Here is a 23,559-nt window from a genome sequence, read left to right on the forward strand (position 1 = left end):
AATAAAAGCCAGCCTTTTAACTTTGAAAACCCAGCGTCTGTGTGCCTCAATCTCTTCCTCTGAAAAGTGGAGCATTTGGACTGCGATACTTAATTAGTGCTGAATATAGTTCTGTGAAGATAATTGGCAAATGTATTGCCAATGGTCCCCATTATTTCTTACATCATATCAAAAAGATTACATTGTAATGTTAGATTTCCTATATTCTAATTAGTTGCCTAATGTAGTGTCCTAAGTATCTATAAGTCTTAGCAAAAGCCATATTTTTCTGTCCAGGTGCGGTGGCTTACATCTGTAACCCCAACACTTTGGGATGCCAAAGCAGGAAGATCACTTGAGCCCAGGGGTTTGAAAGCAGCCTGGGAAACATAGGGAGACCCCATCTGTGGGGAAAAAAAATAATTAGCTGGGCGTGGTGGCACATGTCTGTGGTTCGAGCTGCTCTGGAGGCTGAAGAGGGAGGATTGTCTGGGCATGGGAGTTTGAGGCTACAGTGAGCCATGATCACACCATTGCACTCCAACCTGGGCAACAGAACAAGACCCTGCCTCAAAAAAAAAAAAAAAAAAAATCCTGTATTTTTCTGAACTAGAATTAGAATCCACGATCTGTTATTCTAAATGGTCTGTGAATACAAAATAATTTAAAATAGTACTGACCTACCTAGAACATCAGTATATTGGAACGGTTCAGCTGTGAGTGACAGAAAACCTGAAACAAGTGGCTTAAAATAAGATTAAAATGTATTTCTTTTTTTTTTTTTTTGAGACAGAGTCTCGCTCTGTCAGTTGCCCAGGCTGGAGTGCAGTGGCGTGATCTGGGCTCATTGCAACCTCTGCCTCCTGGGTTCAAGCGATTCTCCTGCCTCAGTTTCCCAAGTAGCTGGGACTACAGGCACCCGCCACCACGCCTGGCTAATTTTTGTATTTTTTTTTTTAGTAGAGAACGGGGTTTCACCGTGTTAGCCAGGATGGTCTCGATCCCCTGACCTCATGATCCGCCTGCCTCGGCCTCTCAAAGTGCTGGGATTACAGATGTGAGCCACCGCGCCCAGCCTAAACTGTATTTCTTATTCATGTAAAAGTTGGTACAGATCTGGAATGGAGCTTCATGGCATCAGGGACATTTTACCACTTACTCCTAGTTCTCTCTTACCACTCTGCCCTCCTCTTGGGTGTAAACCTCATTTTTATTGAGGAAAATGGTAGCACCCATTGCAGGTACAGGATGGAGAAAGGGATGAAGCAGAAGATAGAAGGCACCTGTCAGTATTCTGTTAAGCATGATTCCCAGACAACTTCATGTGCATCAGTTACATTGGCCAGAACTGAGACATATGGCCATGCACAGCTGCAAGGAAGGCTAGGAAGTGTAGTCACATGCCCAGCCAAAAATTCTAATTAAGTGGAAGAAAGGGAGAACAGATATTGAGGGTGGGGTAGGACAGAAAACCATCAGTCTCTGATACAAACTCATTAATGATAAACAAAGGGAAAACCAAAGAGCAGCTACCATTCTCTAGCTTCCTCTAGAGAAGGAGGCCTCTGTTTCTCGTAGCCGATACTGATTCTCTAAATGGAAATGTCCATTCGGAGAATATACTAATATACAAGACCCGATCTCTACAAAATATATATATTTTAAAAAGAATATGTCATTCTCATTTCTGTAATTGTGTCAGTGCAGAGAATCTTCCAAAAGAAACCTGCTAAATATATTTTCTAGTTTGAATTTTGGAGTTGATATTATGGTTTATGAGCCAACCTCTTGTGAGTTTGGTTAAGTGTAAATTTTTCCAGTGAGTCTGTGAGCCCCTGGGGAAAATGATGAAGTAGAGAATAGACCCAACCCTTGACATACTGTGACCTTACTGGGAGCATATATCTTGTACAGCTTCATATGACCTGAGGCACTCATCATTCATTCCTGATCTTGAAGGAAGAGAAAAATTACAAACGTGTTTAGTCTTTAATATATCCATCTATAAAACCAGAATAATAGCGCTTTGTGTGATGAAGATTAGTAGTAGTCTTGTAAAACATTTTTATAAAGGAAAGAGAGCTTTCAGGGCTAATGAAATTGCAGGTCTTGATTCTTTAAGACTCATTTAGAGGATTATTCACTGTTCTGAAATGATTGTGATTTTCAGCATTTTTGGAAAAAAAAATCAGCAGAACCAAATTCACCCCCCAAATATTGAAATAACATTTGATCTGCCCCATCGTCTCAGTTGTTCCATTGGCTGCCTAAAATCATTTTAAAGATGAAGTCTTCACACATCTTTCTTAAAAGAACGAGGTGATCCTAGTAGACAAAGGGGAGACTTTCAGGCAGTGCTTAGGACTGTAATATCTAGAAATGCAAGGTAATTATCACCAGTGTCAAACTACCAGGTAGCCTGCACACTTTGCTGATTCATAACCATTTGAAGAATGCTGAATTAGTCATGAACATCTCAGATGCTGTTTTGTGGCTACAGAATTTTCCTTCTACAAAATTTAGATCTAAAAACAGATAGGCTTGTAATTTATACAGGTTGGCTATCTGGAAATTGTTGTTGAAGAAATGTGGCTAAACTAATGTCTGTTTCTCAGTATTCTGTACCCTGCCCCTGTCACTTCAGAAAGGATTCCACTTGTGGTTCAGGCTCAAAGATGTAGATCTAACCCAGAGTGGCCCAGGGAGATGTGGCTCAGGCCCAAATGATTCCTAACCCCAATGCCAGCCTCACACCAGAGAACAAAGAGACTTGATGGGAATGATGAGCACTCACTATATGCCAGGCACACCCCAGAGGTGGATGTGGGTAACTCTCCCTATATTATAGATGGGGCTTTGAGACTTGCCTACAAGTCTTAGTGGTGGGGCGTGGCTAAACTCAACTCTGCAAGGTTAATGCCTCTGCTATGCCATCTTTCATGGAACCCACTTAGTGCCATGCAGCTTTCTCTAATTTGCTCTCAGTTCCTGGCTATGAATTGCTAAACTATCAGTGACATTGTTTTCTCTCACTTTTAAGGCTGTACAATGAAAGAATCTTCCATTTTTCATTTGTTAGCTTGTTGCTGTTTTACCACTCTAGAAGTGCTTGTGGTTTACCAAACTTCTTTATTTCACTTTTAGTACGTGCAGTTTATGCCTTCTAGTCTTTTGTCTTCAGGGATTCTAAACTCCTGTAGGAATTCTGATACCTTTTTGGGTAACTAAGAATTCACCATTAAAGTCCTGGAATTAATGTGCTCAATCTAGAATCCTCAAGAATAAGAAGTGAGCTGTCCAGGTTTATAGAGAACCCTGTTGACACTTTTCCCAGAGTAGCTTCAACAGGGTCCAAAGACTCTTCACCTTTCCCAGGGGTTTGGGTTTGAATTAGGATCACTGACAGCTCAGCAACTTTATGCTACCAATTAGAAAAGGAGATCACTATGTAGAGAAAATTTAGTGCCTTCTAATCACCTTTGTATACTTGAATTTAGTTATTAATTTACCCTGTCTGTAGAATGAACAAACTCAACTCCTTTAATTTAAAACAAATTAAATAACTCTTTAATGACTGCTCCATTAAACAGAGTTGTATTGATTTCTATCTGTTATACTCCAGAGGTAGGTGTTTTAACCCTGTGCTTTTCCAGGGAGTTATAACTGACTGTTGATGGACAGGTGTCACAAATACAACTGATATATTCAGATTGTCACAGCCAATTCCTACCTTTATTTAAAGAGTGACTTTCTTTTTTCTATCTTTAGGGCCACTCTGGCTCTTTATTTCAGGATGTTTTCTTGATTGTCTCATAGACCTAGCAATTCCCAAAGCAGGTTTTTAATATTCAGTGCTGTTTTGAGAAGTGCCATGACATTTTCAGAATAAAATGAACATTGATTAATTTTAATTTAAAAGACACAGTTCTTTGTCACAGATTGGAGGAGACTAAAGAGATACAACTAAATGCAATGTGGGATCCTAGAACAGAAAAAGAATATTAGTGGGAAAGCTGGCGAAAATTGCATAAAGTCTGTATTTTAGTTAATAGGATTATATCTGTTGATTTCCTGTCTTTCTACTATCCTTATGTAAGATTTTAACATTTGGGGAAACTAGGCGAAGGGTATTTGGGAACTCTTGCAACTTTTCTATAAATCAAAAATTATTTCAAAATAAAAAGTTTAAAACTATATACTTTGTTGCCAGTTATTTAGGAATTATGGTGTGGGCCTTTCTGGAGGCTCTCTAAGGCAATGAAGATGATCCAAGATGCATCAGCCTGCTAACTGCCCACAGGAACCAACGACGGAAATTGTTTTTACTTGTGTATCCATTCTAACCCTACAGTACAGTCCAGGCTTATCAAGGTCCATGGAAGGCAGCAGGTTCTCATGGGAAGAGTAAGAGGTTTGAATTCAGATATGTGGCCAGGAGTGGTGGCTCACGCCTGTAATCCCAGCACTTTGGGAGGCTGAGTTAGGCGGATCACTTGAGGTCAGGAGTTTGAGACCAGCCTGGCCAACATGGTGAAACCCCGTCTCTACTAAAAATACAAAACTTAGCTGGGTGTGGTGACGGGCTCCTGTAATCCAGCTACTCGGGAGGCTGAGGCAGGAAAATCACTTGAATGTGGGAGGTGGAGGTTGCAGTGAGCCGAGATCGGGCCACTGCACTCCAGCCTGGGTAGTAGAGTGAGACTCTGCCTCAAAAAAAAAAAAAAAAAAAAAAAAAGATGTGAGTTTCAGTTTCTTCTACCACTCACTAGTGGTTTCAGTTTGAGCAGCCAGCTTGACTTTTCTGAGTCTCAGTTTTTCATCTGAATACTGGGGAGCATAATATCTATCCCATAGTGATTATAAGGATTAAATAATATATATACATCCTAGTCACAAACTCTAAAGCACAATGTAAATTGTTCATTTTGATTAATATCCAAATTAATCACTTGGAAAAAAAAGCTTCTCCAGTTTCAGGGATTATACATCAGGCTAGCTCTTTTTAGGTAATTTTTCATAGATTAATTGTATTGCTACATTGGATGTAATCAAAATCCATAGATGATATATTTACAATTGTGCTTATAACATTTTTATTATTAACAATCCATTTGAACCTAAACCAATGTGACAAAGAAACAAAGTAGTAAGCTGAACACTGTAGTCTATTTAATACAAAGATTTACTTGCATATTATTTTGACTTATTTAAGCCAATGTGTAGCCTTTTTGCTTTGGAAATTATGACACTAGGAAGAGAATTTCAAATATGAAAATCCCAAATCTGTCAGTTTCCATGAAATTTAAAGCCAAAGTCATTAATGGAATCCATGGAGCTATTTTCAAGGGAGACCCTAGAGAGATACAATGTCCAGTCTACCAATTGTACAAGACTTACACCCTTGTAGTTTGTTTGCAGAAGTAAATTATTCTATAACTAATTGAAAACAAGGAGCTTATTCAAAATACTGAAGTGTACAAATGAACAACAACAACAACAACAACAACAAAAGACAAAATACTGAAGTGCTACCAGGTACCTGTGATGAAATTTTATATTTCTTATTTTACATCCGAGTTTGTAATCTATGTTACAAACTTACATCTAAAGTTTATTCTAAGTCCGTATTTCATGTGGCTTCATGCTCTGATTCTGCCTGGTAAAGTGCTGCAGTGTGGTTTCAACCAGATTGTAATTATTCTTCTTCCTGTATGTTGATATAGCTGCTTTACTAAAGCAGCCTCACATAGCTCAATCAGAGTTTTCTCCAAAAATGTCAGTCTAAAGCCAAAACCAAAAGAGATCAAAGACATGGAAGATTTCCTAGTGAAGTCAGAGCTGCTCATCAGTAGTGCTTACCTTTGAATAAAGAGAAATACTTTAAAAAGCTAACTGTTATTGAGTGGGTAAAGTAATGAGTAAGATCTCTGTTATCCTCAAGGAGTATTATATTGCTACACTGGATGTAATCAATGTAGTATTACAGGATTACAATCAATGTAATTCTGCACTCAAGGAGTACATTTTCCAACTCAGTAAAAAGTAGTGTATTAGCGAGTATAGATGGAAATTCCGTGTGTGTGTGTGTGCGTGTGTGTGTATATAGCCACACATATTCTATTCATGAAACAGCAATCTCATTAGATTAAGACAATAATGTGCATTATTCATGTTATTTTACTGTCATTCTAGAGATATTAGACAACTGAGAAGAAACAATTTATATATAATTATAAATGAATAATTAAAATGATCATTAAATGATTACCTTATCTAAGCAAATGCTGATTTAAGACAGATAGCTATAGGATATTTGTGAAGTATCTAATTATCCTTGTGATAATTTTACCTTACTACATTTATCCAGAAAAAGCCAGGATTTTCAACTAAGTCTTTTAAATAAGAATCAAGGTTTTTAAATTTCTATGAATCTTTACAAACAACTGGGACAATTTTCTTTAAAAATAGCTTCTTAAGGCATGAAGCAGTGGCTCACGCCTGTAATCCCAGTTACTTTGGGAAACCTAGGCAAGCGGATCATGAGGTCAGGAGATCGAGACCATCCTGGCTAACATGGTGAAATCCCATCTCTACTAAAAATACAAAAAATTAGCTGGGCATGGTGGCACATGCCGGTAGTCCCAGCTACTTGGGAGGCTGAGGCAGGAGAATCACTTGAACCAGGTAGGTGGAGGTTGCAGTAAGCCAAGATGGCACCACTGCATTCCAGCCTAGGCGACAGAGCGAGACTCCATCTCAAAAAAAAAAAAAAAAGAGTTGTTTAAAAAATAAATAAAAATAAAAATAGCTTCTTCCAATTCCATTTACAATTAAATTTTTTATTCTCCTTAATAGGTAACATTAACCTATACTAGCAACAAAATACTAAAGATATTATAAACAGTTATTCAGTGAAGTCATTCTCCTTCCAGCCCTGTCAGAGGCTCAATCACTGATAACCAGTTTTTTATATATTTTTCTAGAGACCTTTTTAGACATATACAAAGCTAGCTTCTCTTTTCTTTTTATATCAAAGGTGATATGCCACATGCACTGTCCTGTATGTTGTTTTTTTGTTTTGTTTTGTTTTTTACTTAGCAATGTTATCATGGAACTGTGCCAAATATACATTTTTTTTTTTAATTTTTAGAGACAGGATCTTGCTCTGTCATCTTGGCTGGGATGCGGTGATGTGATCATAGCTTGCTGTAGTCTCGAACCTTGTGTCACAGATGATCCTCTAACCTCAGCCTCCTGAGTAGCTGGGACTACAAGCATGTGCCACCATGCCCAGCTAATTAAAAAAAATATATGTATATATATACTTTTTTATATATACATATATATAAAAATACATATATATATATATATATATATACTATAATTTTTTTAACTGTGTTGGCCCAGGCTGGTCTCTAACTCCTGGCCTCAAGCAGTCCTCCCACCTTGGCCTCCCAAAGTGCTGAGATTACAGGTGTGAGCCACCATGACTGACCTGGTATCATTCTTTAACAACTGTAAAACATTAGATTGTGATGATATTCTATGACTTAACCAATTACATATTTAGGTTGCTTCCAACCTTTTGCTTTTATAAACAAGGTTGTGTGAAGAGCCTGGTACAAATGTGTCTTTGAGTATGCATGCAAGTACATCTGAAAGATAAATTCCTAAATGTGGAATTGCTGGGTCAATAGGTAAGCGCATGTATAATTTTGCCGAGTTGCTCTTGTGGAAGCCAATAATTCCACTGATAATGTGTGAGAGTACTTTTTCCCCCAGGCAGAAAGTTTCTGTGGATTTTTTTGTGGGATGTTTCTGGGTTTTGCTTAGAAAGGCCTTCCCCATTTTGAGATTATTTTTTAAATTCTTTGATATCTTTTAATATTTTCATAATTTCATTTTTTATATTTAAACCTTAGGTACAGCTCAGATATATTTTAATACAAAGAATAAGGCTATCTTAATTTTTTTTCTCAACTGGCTACCTAATTGTCCCAATATCATTTGTGAATAATCCATCTCTCTCTCTCTCTCTAATGGGAAATGTCAGCTTTATGATTCCTATATTAATTTGGACTATTCTTTAACTTTCTTGTATCCACCGGCATAGGCTAGGTTATGTTGTGGTAACAAACAACCTCAAAATCTTAATGGCTTATAACAAGAATTTTCCTTCCTTTTGGTACATGTTCATCAAGAGTTAGCTGAGAGCTCTACTCCATGTCTTCTCACTCAAAAACTAATGGAGTTGCCACCATCTTGAACATTACCAGCTTTCCTGACTAAGGGAAAGAGGGGCCTGGAGACTCTCACACCATCAATAAAATGTTCAGCCTGAAAGAGATATACATCAGTTCCCTTCACAGCTTGCTAACAAGTTTTAGTCACATGACCCTACCCACAACAAAACTGCAGGAAAATACAGTCATACATGTGTGCAGAAGGAAGATGGAAAGCTGAAAATATTTGGTAAACAGCAACTGTCGTACCTCTATTCTGTCCTGTTCATCTGTCAATTCAAGTGTCAGCAGCACAGGTTTTTCTTTATTTTTTTTTTTTTTTGAGACGGAGTCTCGCTCTGTCGCCCAGGCTGGAGTGCAGTGGCGCGATCTCGGCTCACTGCAAGCTCCGCCTCCAGGGTTCACGCCATTCTCCTGCCTCAGCCTCCAGAGTACCTGGGGACTACAGGCGCCCGCCACCACGCCAGGCTAATTTTTTGTATTTTTAGTAGAGACGGGGTTTTACCGTGTTAGCCAGGATGGTCTCGATCTCCTGACCTCGTGATCCACCTGCCTCGGCCTCCTAAAGTGCTGGGATTACAGGCGTGAGCCACCGCGCCCGGCCAGGTTTTTCTTTTTTAGAATATTTCTGGCTGTGCTTTCATTTTCATTTTTACTTTTAAACTAGAATTAGCCTTTTTACCACTCTTGTCGTCTCAGAAAAGACAAACCCTGTCAGTTTTTTTGAATTGTATCTGCATTAAATTGATAGATTTAAGGAAAATTGAAATCTTTATAATATTTAGAGTCTTTACAACCAAGAAGAGGATATTTTAGTTATTCACATCTTCTTTTGTGTCTTTTATATTTTCTTAATACAGATTGCATGTATTTATTAGTAAGTATTCTTTTTGTTCTTTTAATAAGATTCTTTTTTATTTTACCATCACCTGCAAATAATCATTTTAATTTCTTCTTTACAATCAGGTTGGTTTTCTTGAAGGATTAGAAAAGATACAGCCATTTTCAGATAACATTATTATCCAAAATATTTTTCAAAAAATTTCATATGGGCCTGGTGCTGTGGCTCACACTTGTAATCCCAGCACTTTCTGAGGTCAAGGCAGGAGAATCCCTTGAGCTCAGGAATTCCAGACCAGCCTGGGCAAAATAGCAAGACCCCATCTCTATAAAAATAAAAAAATTAGCTGGACTTCATGGTCCATGCCTATAGTTGCAGCTCCTGGGGAGGCTAAGGCAGAAGGATTGCTTGAGCCCAGGAGGTTGAGGCTGCAGTGATCTGTGATTGCACCTCTGCATTCCAGCCTGGGCCACAGAGCAAGACCATGTCTCAAAAAAAAAAAAAAAAAGAGTTCTTTTCATGATCCATCTCTATATTAATTCCAGTGAATAAGTAGGTTAACATTAATGATAAGTGCTGTTTATTCCAGCTACTGGACACACCAATTTTTTTTTATTTTTTATTTTATTTTATTTTGAGACAAGATCATTCTCTGTCACCCAGGCTGGAGTGCAGTGGCATGATCACGGGTCACTGCAGCATTGACCTCCTGGGCTCAAGCAACCTTCTCACCTCAGCCTCCTGAGTATCTGGGACCACAGGTGCATATCATCACACCTGGCTAATTTTTAAATTTTTTTGTAGAGACGGGGTCTTGCCATGTTGTCCAGTCTGGTCTTGAACTCCTGGGCCTAAGCTATCCTCTCACCGTGGCCTCTCAGAGTGCTGGGATTATAGGCATGAGCGACCACGCCTACCCAGCCTGAAACACCAAAAAAAATCTTTTTTTTATTTTAAGGTGCTGCTGCTGCTGCTGAAGATGAAGATGCTTATATATGTGATTAGTTACCTATACATCTGGAAAATTTTTGTTTAATTTCCCTAATTTACATCATCTCTACCTATGCTTGCTTGTGTTTTTCTCATATATCTAGCCAGCCTCTTAAGAGTGAATACTCTCTAGTTTACTGTAAATTACTGCCTGCAGTGAAAACTCTTTAAATTATGTCCCCACTCATCCCCTTCCAAGAGTCCAGTACAATCACAGAAGAGACTGAGCTCTTTAAATATTATGAGAATCTCAGAACCTCTGTTCATGTGGCTCATCAAATCCTCTATTATGGGATTCTTTTCATGGAAACACCAAATTTTTAAGAATCATATTTGTTTTGTGCTCTGCAGATATCTGTTATGCTGCCCTAATAGAACCAGGAGCTAATGAGTCTTTAATGTAGACTAAAAATTGGCTCTGAGTAAAGAGGCTCACAGGCCCATTCATCAAACTTGAGAGAGATTTAAAATTAAACATCTGCAGATAATTAGAGGATAGTTTTGAGTGCCAAAATGAGGCATTGCTGTCCTGTTGCGTTTTGATTTTTCTCACAGCAGAAAAAAACATGTTTTCTTGGGAACTAAATCAGCTTTTTTCTAAAATTAAGTAGTTATGGTATTACCCCTAGAGTTTATTTCATGTTGAGATGGGAACCGCTCATTGCTTCGTATTTCTTTTCACACACCTTTGTGTAATTACGATGTAAATTTCAACCTGAGAGTATTTTCTTCTTTTATAACTTGTCTTCTATTTCACTCTCCTTCTGTCTCTGCATCACTCTGTGTTGTTTCCCCCTAACCCATATTCCTAAGAGTGCTGCCATCAGTTAATCAAAAAACAATGAATCATGTAGAAGTCAATAGTTAAATGTTGATTAGCAGATTCTTTGTAAAAGTATAGGGCTGGGAGTTGTGGCTTACGCCTGTAATCCCAATGCTTTAGGAAGCCAGGGTAAGAGGATCCCTTGACCCTAGGAGTTTGAGGCTGTAGTGAGCTATGATCATGCTACTGCAATCCAGCTTGGGTGATGGAGCAAGACTCTGCCTCTTTTAAAAAAAGGAAAAAAAGGCCAAGGTGGGTGGATCACGAGATCAGGAGATCAAGACCATCCTGGCTAACACCATGAAACCCCATCTCTACTAAAAATACAAAAAAATTAGCTGGGCATGGTGGCACACGCCTGTAGTCCCAGCTACTCAGGAGGCTAAGGCAGGAAAATTTGCTTGAACCCGAGAGGCCAAGGCTGCAGTGAGCCAAGATTGTGCCACTGCACTCTAGCCTGGGCGACAGAGTGAGACTCTGTCTCAAAAAAAAAAAAATTACACTGCATGCACATTCATGCCTGGAATACAGATGTCAGGAGGGAATTTGAGTTCTACTGAATCTAAGGGACAAAAACAGAAGAAGAAAGGCGCTGGGCATGGTGGCTCATGCCTCTGATCCCAACACTTTGGGAGGCCAAGGCAGGGAGGATCACTTGAGGCCAGGAGTTCAAGACCAACCTGGGCAACATGGTTAAACCCCGTCTCTACAAAAAATAAATTCAAAAAATAGCTGAGTATGGTGACATGTGCCTGTAGTCCCAGCCACTCGGGAAGCTAAGGCAGGAGGATCCCTTGAGCTCAGGAGGTCGAGGCTGCAGTGAGGTATGATTGCACTACTGCACCCAATCCAAGCGACAGAGTGAGGAGGGAGGGAGGAAGGGAGGAAGGAGGCAAGGAGGAAAAGGAAGGAAGGAGGAAAGGGAAGGAAGAAAGAAAAGAATTAAATCCATACCTGTGAAAAGAACAGTTAAAAAAAAAAGGGAACGTGAGACATCAAATTCTTGTTTGCCCTCAAAGTGAAGTCTCATAAAGATCTAATAGAATGATTTACATTGAAAATAGATTTCATCATTACATAAAAATGGAGAAAATGGCCGGGCATGGTGGCTCACTCTTGTAATCCCAGCACTTTGGGAGGCCAAGGCCTGAGGTCGGGAGTTCGAGACCAGCCTCAAACTGTCTTCGAGGAGAAACCAGAACTCTACTAGGAAAAACCCCATCTCTACTAAAAATACAAAATTAGCCGGGCGTGGTGGCACATGCCTATAATCTCAGCTACTCAGGAGGCTGAGGTAGGAGAATTCGCTTGAACCCAGGAGGCTAAGGTTGGGGTGAGCCAAGATCGTGCCATTGCACTCCAGCCTGGGCAACAAGACCGAAACTGCATCTCACAAAAAAAAAAAAATTACTAGGAATATGGCAGAGTAAAAATAGACTCACAAAATAACAGACATCTGAATTTTTAAAAAATATTCAAGTAGACAGACTTCAATTATGGTAAACAAAGATAGCACCTCAGGCTGGATTTTAGAACTGTGGAACAGCAGCAAAGAGAAAAGCTGTGCACAAACCCAGAGAAAACAATGGTAGCAGAAGAAACAGAAAAAATCCAAACTGTGAAGAAATTGGAATTGTCAGTAACAGGGCTGGAAAGGATAAAAAACACAAAGGCTATTAAAAGGAACTGATCAGGGAAAAAAAATAAGTAAATTAAATGTGAGGCATGGTGCCACACATCTGTAGGCCCAGCTACTCCGGAGGCTGAAGCAGGAGGATTGCTGGTGCTCAGGAGTTCAAGTCCAGCCAAGGCAACATAGTGAGACCCTTTCTCAAACAAATATATACATCTGGTTAGAATTAGATGAAAAAAAGCTAAAACATTGCGATGAAACATATTTTAAAATTACAACATCCTTTGATGAAAAAATGGAATCAAAATAATGAGGTAGCCAGTAAAATTAAGGCTAAATGGAAAGATCCCGATTAAAACATAGATGGAATAGACAAATTGATTATGGCAATTCCAATAAACCTAGTTTGTTGTTGTTGTTCCCCCAACTGTCCTTTAAATAACGGGAAGGAGTATAAATAGGAGGAAGCCTCAGAAAAGGAAACATTAAAGAAGTTACTGTAGAAAAATAGACTTTTGCCTACAGACTGAGAGGTTTCAGAGTTACTTATTTCCAGATTTGGTACTTAAAGACAAAATACCCAGATACCTACTTGTCGGTTTCTTAAAACTAGAAAGAAGTTTTCTGGTGTATACTGAGATTTGAAAGAAAAAATAAAAAGCTTGAAAGAAAGAAGAGTTATCCTCTGAAGAATAAAAAATAAGTATAACCTCAAACTTTAAACTCAAACAGTAGAGAGAAGATACTCTTAGAAAAATATTTATGGAACACCAGCCATTTCTTGCCTAGCTGTCTGCCTTTTGAAGATGAAAGATTTTTGAACCCTGATCTCTTTTTCCCTGGTGGAACCCTGATGTCTATTTCAAATAATTAAGTTTACAGATTATAAAAGACTGGGAATACAGAGGGAGACCTTTGAAATATGAGTTGTAGAGACTGGAGCACCTTAAAGGAAGTGAGGCAGTGGTATCATTCAGGAGGGCCAGCTTAGGTGCTGAGGTTCAAAACCTCTCAGTGCAGGATATCCACCGGAGGTGCTGCATTACAGTGTCTGGTCCTCAAATATCCAGAAATGCAGCCTTGCCAGGGATGACTAGGTCCTGGGAAAATCTTGCTAACCAAAGCTCACAAGAGGCCATAAAGATACTCAATGAAGAAGTGAATTACTTCTAATTTGCAAAAGTTTTCTTTTCCTTTTTTTTTTTTTTTTAAGAGGGTCTAGCTCTGTTGCCGAAACTGGAGCGCAGTGGTATGATCTGGTCATAACTCACTGCAGACTCCAATTCCTGGGCTCAAGCAGTCTTCCCACCTCAGCCTCTTGAGTAGCTAGGACTACAGGTGTACCCCACCTTGCGTGGGTCTTGCTATATTGCTCAGCCTGGTTTCAAACTCCCAGGCTCAAGTTGTCTTCCTACCCTAGCCTCCCAAAGCACTGGGATTACTGGCATGAGCCACTGTGTCCAGCCTTTTTCACCTTTGTTTTTGTTTTTTTTTTTTTTGAGACCAAGTCTCACTCTGTCACCCAGGCTGGAGTGCAGTGGCGCGATCTCGGCTCACTGCAACCTCCACCTCCTGGGTTCAAGCGATTCTTCTGCCTCAGCCTCCCAAGTAGTTGGGACTACAGGTGCACATCACCATGCTCAGCTAATTTTTGTATTTTTAATAGAGACAGGGTTTCACCATGTTGGCCAGGCTGGTCTCAAACACCTGACCTCAGGTGATCTGCCCACCTCGGCCTCCCAAAGTGCTGGGATTACAGGTGTGAGCCATGACGCCTGGCTGATATGTATTTTTATAATTATTTTAGGTGGTATATAAATAAAAAGATTACACAGAAAGTCACTATGTTTAGTTGTCTTGGTGTATATTTTGCAGCTAGTTTTTCTTGGAGTGCTCACTGCTCCAAGCTGGGTATTCTGTGGGTGCTTTATTAAGATTTATTTATATGGCAGTTAGTTGCACCTGCACTAAAATTTTTTCTAGGTTAGGCTGCAAAATAAATACACAAAGAAGTAGCTTTTTTAAATGCTAGGAATAACCAGTTTAGAAAATATAAAGGAAAAAAGACCCCATTTATAATACGTATAGAGAAATACATATATGGTAACTAGGGATAAACTAAAGTCCAAAACCTGTATGAATAAGCTATACAAATCTACTGAAAGTAGTAAAATAAAACTAGAATAAATGAAAAGACATACCTTGTGCCTGGATGTAAAGACCTCCCTTAGTCCATTTGTGCTGCCATAATAGAATACTACAGACTGAGAAATTTATAATGAACAGGAATTTGTTTCTCACAGTTCTAGAAGCCAAGAAGTTCAAGATCAAGCTACTGGCATCTGGCAAGGTACCTGCTGCATCATAACATGGTGGAAGGCATCACACTGCAGAAGGGCAAAGATGGGAGAAAGGGAAAGACAGAGAGAAACAAACACAAAAGGGGTCCGAACTCTTCCTTTTGTAAGGAACCCACTTTCTTGGTAATGGCATTAATCCATTCATGAAGATAGATCCCTCATAGCCTAATCACCTATTAAAGGTCTCACTTTGTTTGTAGAGACAGGGTCTCACTCTGTCACATAGGCTGGATGGAGTACATTGGCACAATCACAGCTCAATGCAGCCTTGACCTCCCAGGCCTAAGCAGTCCTTCCACCTCAACATCCCAAGTAGCTGGGACCACAGGCATGTGCCGCACACCTGGCTACTGATTTTTTTAATTTTGCAGAGACAGGGTCTCCCTATGTTGCCCAGGCTAGTCAGGGACTCTTGGGCTCAAGGGATCCTCCCGCCTTGGCCTCCCAAAGTGCTGGGATTATAGGTGTGAGCCACTGCAGCAGGCTCCCACCTCTTTTTTTTTTTTTTTTTTTTTTGAGACAGAGTCTCACCCTGTTGCCTAGGCTGGAGTGCAAAATGGCACGATCTCGGCTCACTGCAACCTCTACCTCCTGGGTTCAGGCGATTGTCCTGCCTCAACCTCCCGAGTAGCTGGGATTACAGGCACGCACCACCACGCCCGGCTAATTTTTTGTATCTTTAGTAGAGACGGGGTTTCACCATGTTGGCCAGGCTGCTCTTGAACTCCTGACCTCATGATCTGCCCTCCTCGGCCTCCCAAAGTGCTGGGATTACAGACATGAGCCACTGCGCCTAGCCCTCTACCTCTTAATACTGTTAAAATGGTTATTAGGTTTCAAGATGAGTTTGGGAGGGGACAGATATTCAAACCATAGCAAGACCCATTCTCCCCAAAATAAGCTATAAATTTAATGTACTTTCAATTAACTTCACAATAGCATTTATTTATTTATTTATTTATTGTGAGAAAGAGAGAGAGAGAGAAAGAGAGACACGAGGTCTCACCCTGTTGCCCAGGCTGGAGTGCAGTGGTACGATTAGCACTCACTGCTCCTGGGCTCAGGTGATCCTCCCACCTCAGCCTACTAAGTAGCTGGGACCATAGGCATGCACCGCCATACCCAGCTAATTTTTATATTTTTCGTAGAGACGGTGTTTTACCTGTTGTCCAGGCTGATCTTGAACTCCTGAGCTCAAGTGATCTGCCCACCTCTGCCTCCCCAAGTGCTGGGATTACAGGTGTGAGTTAGTGTGCCTGGCCCAATAGAATATTTTAAAGACTTGTTTAGCTGAAAAAAAGATTATGTAAGAATAGCCTTGAAAATATTAAAGAGGAAGAGTAGTGATGAAAATATTGCCTTAGCATATATGAATTAGTGGTATGCTAATTCATATGTAATGTATGTATGTAAAAATACAAAAAAATTAGCTGGGCATGGTGGTGCATGCCTATAGTGCCGGCTACTCGGGAGGCTGAGGCAGGAGAATCGATTGAACCTGGGAGGTGGAGGTTGCAATCAGCCAAGATGGCGCCACTGCACTCCAGCCTGGAGACGGAGCGAGACTCTGTCTCAAAAAAAAAAAAAAAAGGTGACTCCGAAAAAGGTAGAACTTTAAGACAGTGGAGAAAGAATTTTATAAATGCTGTTGGAATAGTTGACTAAATTGGAAAAACCATTTTAGGTCTTTTTTCCATGCCATAAACTCAAGATGGATTAAACATTTAAATTTAAGGCATAAAACTATGCAAATAAAAGAGAATATAAGTGGGTATTTCTGTCATCTGATGTGGGGAAACCAAAGATAGAAATCGTAAAGCAGGGGCACAAACTTAGTGCCAACAGAAGCCAGGCAGGAAATTGAATCAGCCAAATACACTTGGTAGAAGGCAAAATCATGAAACCATCAATTTCTTTTCTTTTTTTTTTTTTTTGATAGAGGTAGAAATATTTACATTGAGGAAAATAACAGCCCAAGCACAAGTGGCAACCTACATTTGGTCCAGAATTAGGAAGTGATAAGGAGTGGTAGAAATGGTGACAAATGGCAATTCTGTTGACATAGGGCCAGGCACACTTACACTGTAACCCATAAGCATTCAGCGCCGCCCCCTCCCCCCTGCCCCCCCAGCACACACACAAATTGTGCAACAGCATGGCAGCCTGGGAGCAGAGGCCACTCAGCTCCAGGCTGTTTTTGCCATGCAAGAATGGAGCCCAGGGTTATTAGATCTGACCTTTTTCTGTATAGAGCTGGAAATTGCTAATTTTATGTTAAATCTCCCAAATCTAAATTATCTCAATCTTTAAAATTTTGTATAGGCCAAACAAAATACTTGTTCAGGGTAGATTCAGTCCAGAGGCCTTGAGTTTATGAACTCTGCTGTAAAGTTGTGGTTTTAGTTTCAGGATTATGCTTACACCTTTAAATGAGTTGGGATGCTTTCCATCATTTTTTTGTATACTCTGAATCAGTTTACAGTAGTTCCCCCTTATTTTCAGTTTCGCTTTCTGCAGTTTCAGTTACCCATGGTCAACTGTAGTCTGAAAATATTAAATGGAAAATTCCCAAAACAATTTGTAAGTTTTAGATTGTTCACCATTCTGAGTAGTGTAATGAAATCTCAAGCTGTCGTGCTCACTGCATCTCACCCAGGACGTGAATCATCCCCTGCCCAGTGTCTGCATGCTGTGTACACTACCTGCCCATTAGGGTCTTGGTTATCAGTTCAAAAAAACATAGGACTCGGTACTATCCAGGTTTTCAGGCATCCAATGGGGATCTGTGAACATATCCACTGTCAATAAGCAGGGACTACTGTACATAGCAGACTACTTACTTATCTATGCAAGTTTAGCGAGTTCTACCTTCATTGCCATTGGGGTCTGAAGCCTTTTTTGTGAAGACATTTCTATATTTTCAAGTTTTCTTCTTGAGCCAGTTTTGGTTATATTCCTATAAAATCTATTCTAGATTTTAAAATTAATACTCAAATTATCTCATGGATTTTTTAGATCTCTGCATAAGAATTTTTTTTATCTGTCTCATTCTTAGTGTTTTGGTTAGTTGATTTCAATTCCTTTCATTGTTTTGTTTTAAATCATACATTTTTGTTTGACCTTTATTAATTCCTTCTTCTGGCTTATTTTGTTTGATCTGTTCTTTTTCTGCTTTCCAGAATTGAGTTCTTGTGTCCATTTATTTTCATTATTCTTTTTTAGATTGATAATACAATCAGTTACACTTATACACTTACACAGTAGCCTGTAAGAATACTTTTCCCACGTTGAAGGTTATGGATTTTTCTCTCAGTATGAGACTTTTTTCCCACAATGTGATTAACTTCTAAATGGTCTGTGATTTGTCTTAGTTACTTACTAGACAGAAGTCATTTTATTTTATTTTATTTTATTTATTTTTTTGAGGTGGAGTTTCACTCTTGTCACCTAGGTTGGAGGGCAATGGCGTAATCTCTGCTCACTGCAACCTCTGCTTCCCGGGTTCAAGGGATTCTCCTGCCTCAGCCTCCTGAGTAGCTGGGATTATAGGCACCCACCACCACACCCAGCTAATTTTTGTATTTTTAGTAGAGATGGGGTTTCACCATGTTGGCCAGGCTCGTCTTGAACTCCTGACCTCAGGTGATCCACCCACCTCGGCCTCCCAAAGTGCTGGGATTACAGGCGTGAGTCACCGCACCCAGCCAATATATATATTATTTGTTCATGGTATTGTTTATATCCTCTTTTTTGTTATATCTCATTTGGAGATTAATATTTCTATCACTATAAAACATCATTGTTCATATAGCTTTTTTGCTTTTATTTCTACTTTTTAAAAAATAATTAGCACTCCTGCTTGCTTTCTTATAATATTTGCCTGCTATATTTTTATTTTCTTATTGCATCCCCCATTTAAAAATATCTTAGAATCATTTAAAGTGTTTTCTTATAATATAGCTGAATATTGTTCTTATGTAATTTTAGAGTCTTTTTTGATTAAAGCATAGCTGTACATATTTAGGGCGCACACGATACTTTGATGTATGTGTACGATGTATAATGATTAAATCATGGTAATTGAGATATCAGCTCAAATATTTTTCTCTGTGTTGGGAATATTGCAAATTCATCTCTTCTAGCTATTTTGAAATATACATTAATTTTTTTTGACTTTTAAAATTTAGTTTTCTTGGCTGGGCGTGGTGGCTCATGTCTGTAATCCCAGCACTTTGGGAGGCCAAGGTGGGCGGATCACAAGGTCAGGACTTCAAGACCAGCCTGGCCAACAGGGCGAAACCCCGTCTCTACTAAAAATACAAAAATTCTACTCAGGCTGCGGTGAGCTGACATCGCGCCACTGCACTCTAGCCTGGGCGAGAGAGTGAGACTCCATCTCAAAAAAAAAAAAAAAATTAGTTTTCTTCATTTCATAGTGTTTGGAATACAACAAAGTATTAACTACAGTTTCTCTATTGCACTGTAAAATACTAGAACTTATTCTTTGTATCTAACTGTGTTTTTGTACCCGTTAACCAGCTTCTCCTCATCCTAGAGTCTTTCTGGGGTTTTTTGTGTGTGTGCCAAATCATGGAAGCTAGGGCCTTTTTTTTTTGTTTTTTTTTTTGTTTTTGAGATGGAGTCTCGCCCTGTCGCCCAGGCTGGAGTGCAGTGGCGCAATCTCTGCTCGCTGCAAGCTCTGCCTCTGGGTTCATGCCATTCTCCTGCCTCAGCCTCCCGAGTGGCTGGGACTACAGGCGCCCGCCACCACATCCGGCTAATTTTTTGTATTTTTAGTAGAGACGGGGTTTCACCGTGTTAGCCAGGATGGTCTCGATCTCCTGACCTCGTGATCTGCCTGCCTCGGCCTCCCAAAGTGCTGGGATTACAGGCGTGAGCCACCACACCTGGCCTAGAGCCTTTTTAAATAGGATTTAAACCATTTATTTTTCTCATGATTTTTCATTTTGTTCCTACCATTTTATTTTATATTTCTATAATTTGCTTTCTTATGACTCCCCTTCTTCCCCTTTTTACCCTATATTTTGCTGAAGTTATCCAGGTTTCTTTGCTGCTTTCTCCTCTCTGCTAGTCATGAAAATTACACATACTGTTTGTGGCTCCCTACATTTTAAAACACGTATTTAGACTTACACTTCCGTAACAACTTTTTAAATTAAGTAGTTATAGCTTTTCAAAATAAAACTATTAGCACAACTTAACTTTCTTCTCCCCGTTCCATCTTCCATGCTTTGCTGAAATAATCTGAAGCCTTAATCTAGATTACTATGGGGGATTTTAATTAGTGGAATGATTACATACCTATATAGAGAGAAAGAAGTGTACTTGAATGTCTGAAAACGTCTTTTTCCTTCTTTCTTTTTTTTCTATACAAATGAAAGATAGTTTGGCTGAATAAACAGTTCTAATATCACAGTTCTTTTCCATCAGACCTGTATAGATGTTGCTTCATTGTATATTTTTTAATTAAAATTTTTATTTTGACTTAATTGTAGACTCACGTGCAGCTGTAATAAACAGTACAGAAAGATCCTATGTACTCTTTTCACAATTTCCTGTAATGATAACATCTTGTAAAACTATAGTATAATATCATAACCAGGATATTAATTTTGATACAGTCAACATACAGAAGGTTTCCATCATATCAGGGATTTCTTACAGTACATCAAGATAAGTGTACTTATACAGTATGTAACCTGGGATTGGCTTTTTTCATTCACCATAATAATCTGGAAAGTGACTCTGATTATTGCATCTATCAATAGTTTGTTTCTTTTTATTGCTGAGTGGCATTTGACGATGTGCATACCTCAAATTTGTTTAATCATTCACCCATTGAATGATATTTGGGTTGTTTCTAATTTTAGACCATTACAGATAAAGCTGCTATGAACATGTGTTGAGGTTTGTATGTGAACATAGGTTTTTATTTCCCTGGAATAAATGCCCAGGAGTGCAGCTGCTGAGTTGTATGGCAGTTGAATGTTTAATTTTACAAGAAACTGACAAACTATTTTCCAGAGTGGCTACACCATATTATATTCCCACCAACAAGATAAAGTGCTCTAGTTTCTCTGCATTCTTGCCAGCATTTGGTGTTGTTACAATTTTTTATTTTAGCAATTCTGATAGGTATAATTTAGTAATTTCTCATTGTGGCTTTAATTTCTATTTCCCTAATAGCTAATGATTTTGAACATACGTTTATGTACTTATTTACCATCTGTATATTCCCTTTGGTGAAATGTCTCTTTTGCCCATTTTCTAATTGAATTGTTTCCTAGGGCTGCCTTAACAACGTGCCATAAACTGGGTGGCTTAAAACAACAGAAAATCTATTGTCTCACAATTCTGGGGTTTAGAAGTCTGAAATCAAGATGTTGGTGGCCGGGCACAGTGGCTCACACCTGTAATCCCAACACTTTGGGAAGCCAAGGTGGGCAGATCACTTGAGTCCGGGAGTTCAAGACCAGCCTGACCAACATGGTGAAACCGCATCTCTACTAAAAATGCAAAAATTAACAGAGCATGGTGGTGCGCTCCTGTAGTCCCAGCTACTAGGGAGGCTGAGGCAGGAGAATCACTTGCAAAAAAAAAAAAAAAAAAAAAAAATAGCAAGGTTGTTCCTTCTGAGGGCTCTGAGAAAGGATTTGTTCATGCCTCTCTTCTGATGACAGCCAGCAATCCTTCAGTCTCTGCTTCTTATATCACTCAGCATTCTCTCCTCCTGTATCTCTCTCTCTGTATCTCTTTTCCTCTTCTTATAAAGACACCAGTCATATTGGATTACTCTAGTATAACTTTAACTTCTTAATTACATCTTAATTAATTACATCTTCAACAAACCTATTTTCAAATAAAGTCACATTTAGAGGTACTGGGAGTTATATCTTCACCATATCTTTTTGAGAACACAATTCAACCCATAACTGGTTGTTTTTTTACTATTGAGTTTTGTGTTTAGATATTAGCCCTTTATCAGGTGTATGGTTTGCAAATATTTTTTTCCTAGTCTTTAGTTTCTTTCTTCATCCTCTTGACAGAGTCTTTCAAGGCAAAAAAAAAATTTCATTTCAATGAAGTCCAGTGTATCAATTTTTCCTTTTATACTCCTTGCTTTTGGTGTCAAGTCTGGAACTTTTTGCCTAATCCTAGATCCCAAATATCTTCTCTTAGGTTTTTTGTAACTGTATCATTGTTTTGCATTTTAAGTTTAAGTTCATGATCCACTTTGAGTTGTTTTTTTGTGTGTGAGGTTAAGATCGATTCAATTTTTTTGCCTGTGGATGTCCCATTGTTCCAGCACTAATTGTTGAAAAGACCATATACTCTCTCCATTGAGAAAGGATTGCACATTTCTCAAAAATCATTTATGCTTATTTGTGTGGATCTATTTCTGGGTTCTTCATTTTGTTCCATTGACTTATGTGTCTATCCTTTTGCTAAAACCAATCAATGTCTTGATTAGGCTATGATGAGTCCTTACATTGAATAGACTGATTCCTCTCCCTTTAGTCTTCTTTTTTTCAAAATTGCTTTAGCTGTTTTATTTCCTTGTCTTTCTTTCTGTCTGCATTTGTTAAACTTGTCTATATCTACAAAAAAAAATTTGCTGGGATTTTTATAGGAATTATGTTAAACCTATATATCAATTTGGAGAGACTATCTTTCCTATGCTGAGTCTTCAAATCCATGAACACAGTATGTCTCTGCATTTATTTAGATCTTACTTGATTCCTCTAATCAGCATTTTGTCATTTTTAGCATATAAGTCCTGTACATATCTAATGTCTTATTAAATTTAATTCTTTGTATTTCTTTTTTTGAACAATTGTAAATGTCATTGTATTTATAATTTCAGTGTTCATATGTTCATTGCTAATTTATAAAAATACAGTTGATTTTTATATGTGTATCTGGTATCCTGCAACCTTGCTGAACTCATTTATTAGTTTTAGAAATTTTTTTGAAGATTCTTTGGGATTTTGTTGTTGTAGATGTTGATGTTGGCAAATAGGCTCAGTTTAATTTCTTCCTTTCTGATGTGTATGCCTTTTATTCCCTTTTCTACCTTATTGCACTGGCTAGAACTTCCAGCACTATGTTGAATAAGAGTGGTGAGAGCAGATATCCTGCCTTGTTCCCGGTCTTAGGGGGGTAAGTATTCAGTCTTTCACAATTAAGAATAATATTAGCTGTACAGTTTTTGTTGTTATTGTTTGGTTGGTTTTGCCGGTTTGTTTTTTGTAGATGCTTTTTTAACATGTTGAAGAAGTTCTCTTCCATTTCTGTTTCGGGGATTTTTTTAATTTCTGGGTGCTGATGTTTGTGAAATGTGTTTTTTTTTAATCAGTTAATATGATCATGTGATTTTTCTTCTTTAGCCATTTAATAGGGGTAGATAACATTGATTTTTTTTTTTTTAATATTAAGCCAGCCCTGCATCTCTTGAATAAACCTTACTTGGTCATGGTGTTGTAAAATTCTATTTACATATTGCCAAATTCTACTTGCTAATATTTTGTTAAGAATTTTTCTGTCTGTATTTGCCAGACACTGTCTTTATCTGGTTTTGCTATCAAGGTCGCATTGGCTTCAAAAAATGCCTTGAGAAATGTTCCCTCCCATTCTCTGAAAAAGATTGTCAAGGATTTGTGCTCATTCTT

At 38.6% G+C, this 23,559-nt stretch overlaps 1 protein-coding gene across 3 annotated transcripts in view; it reads left to right on the top strand.

Moving 5' to 3' along the window:
* Nucleotides 1–23,559, top strand: part of RNF24 (ring finger protein 24) — a 91,534-nt gene that overhangs the window by 20,920 nt on the left and 47,055 nt on the right. For 2 of the 3 annotated variants that reach the window (XM_054467923.2, XM_054467924.2), the window contains exon 2: nt 22,982–23,050. The exons of the other annotated variant lie outside the window; for it this stretch is intronic. In XM_054467923.2, coding sequence (XP_054323898.1) covers nt 22,995–23,050 — 56 coding nt within the window. In that variant the 5' untranslated portion in view covers nt 22,982–22,994. The remainder of the gene's footprint in view (nt 1–22,981; nt 23,051–23,559) is intronic. 3 annotated transcript variants of the gene reach the window in all.

The sequence above is a fragment of the Pongo pygmaeus genome, chromosome 21, assembly GCF_028885625.2.
Source record: "Pongo pygmaeus isolate AG05252 chromosome 21, NHGRI_mPonPyg2-v2.0_pri, whole genome shotgun sequence".
Lineage (NCBI taxonomy): Eukaryota > Metazoa > Chordata > Mammalia > Primates > Hominidae > Pongo > Pongo pygmaeus.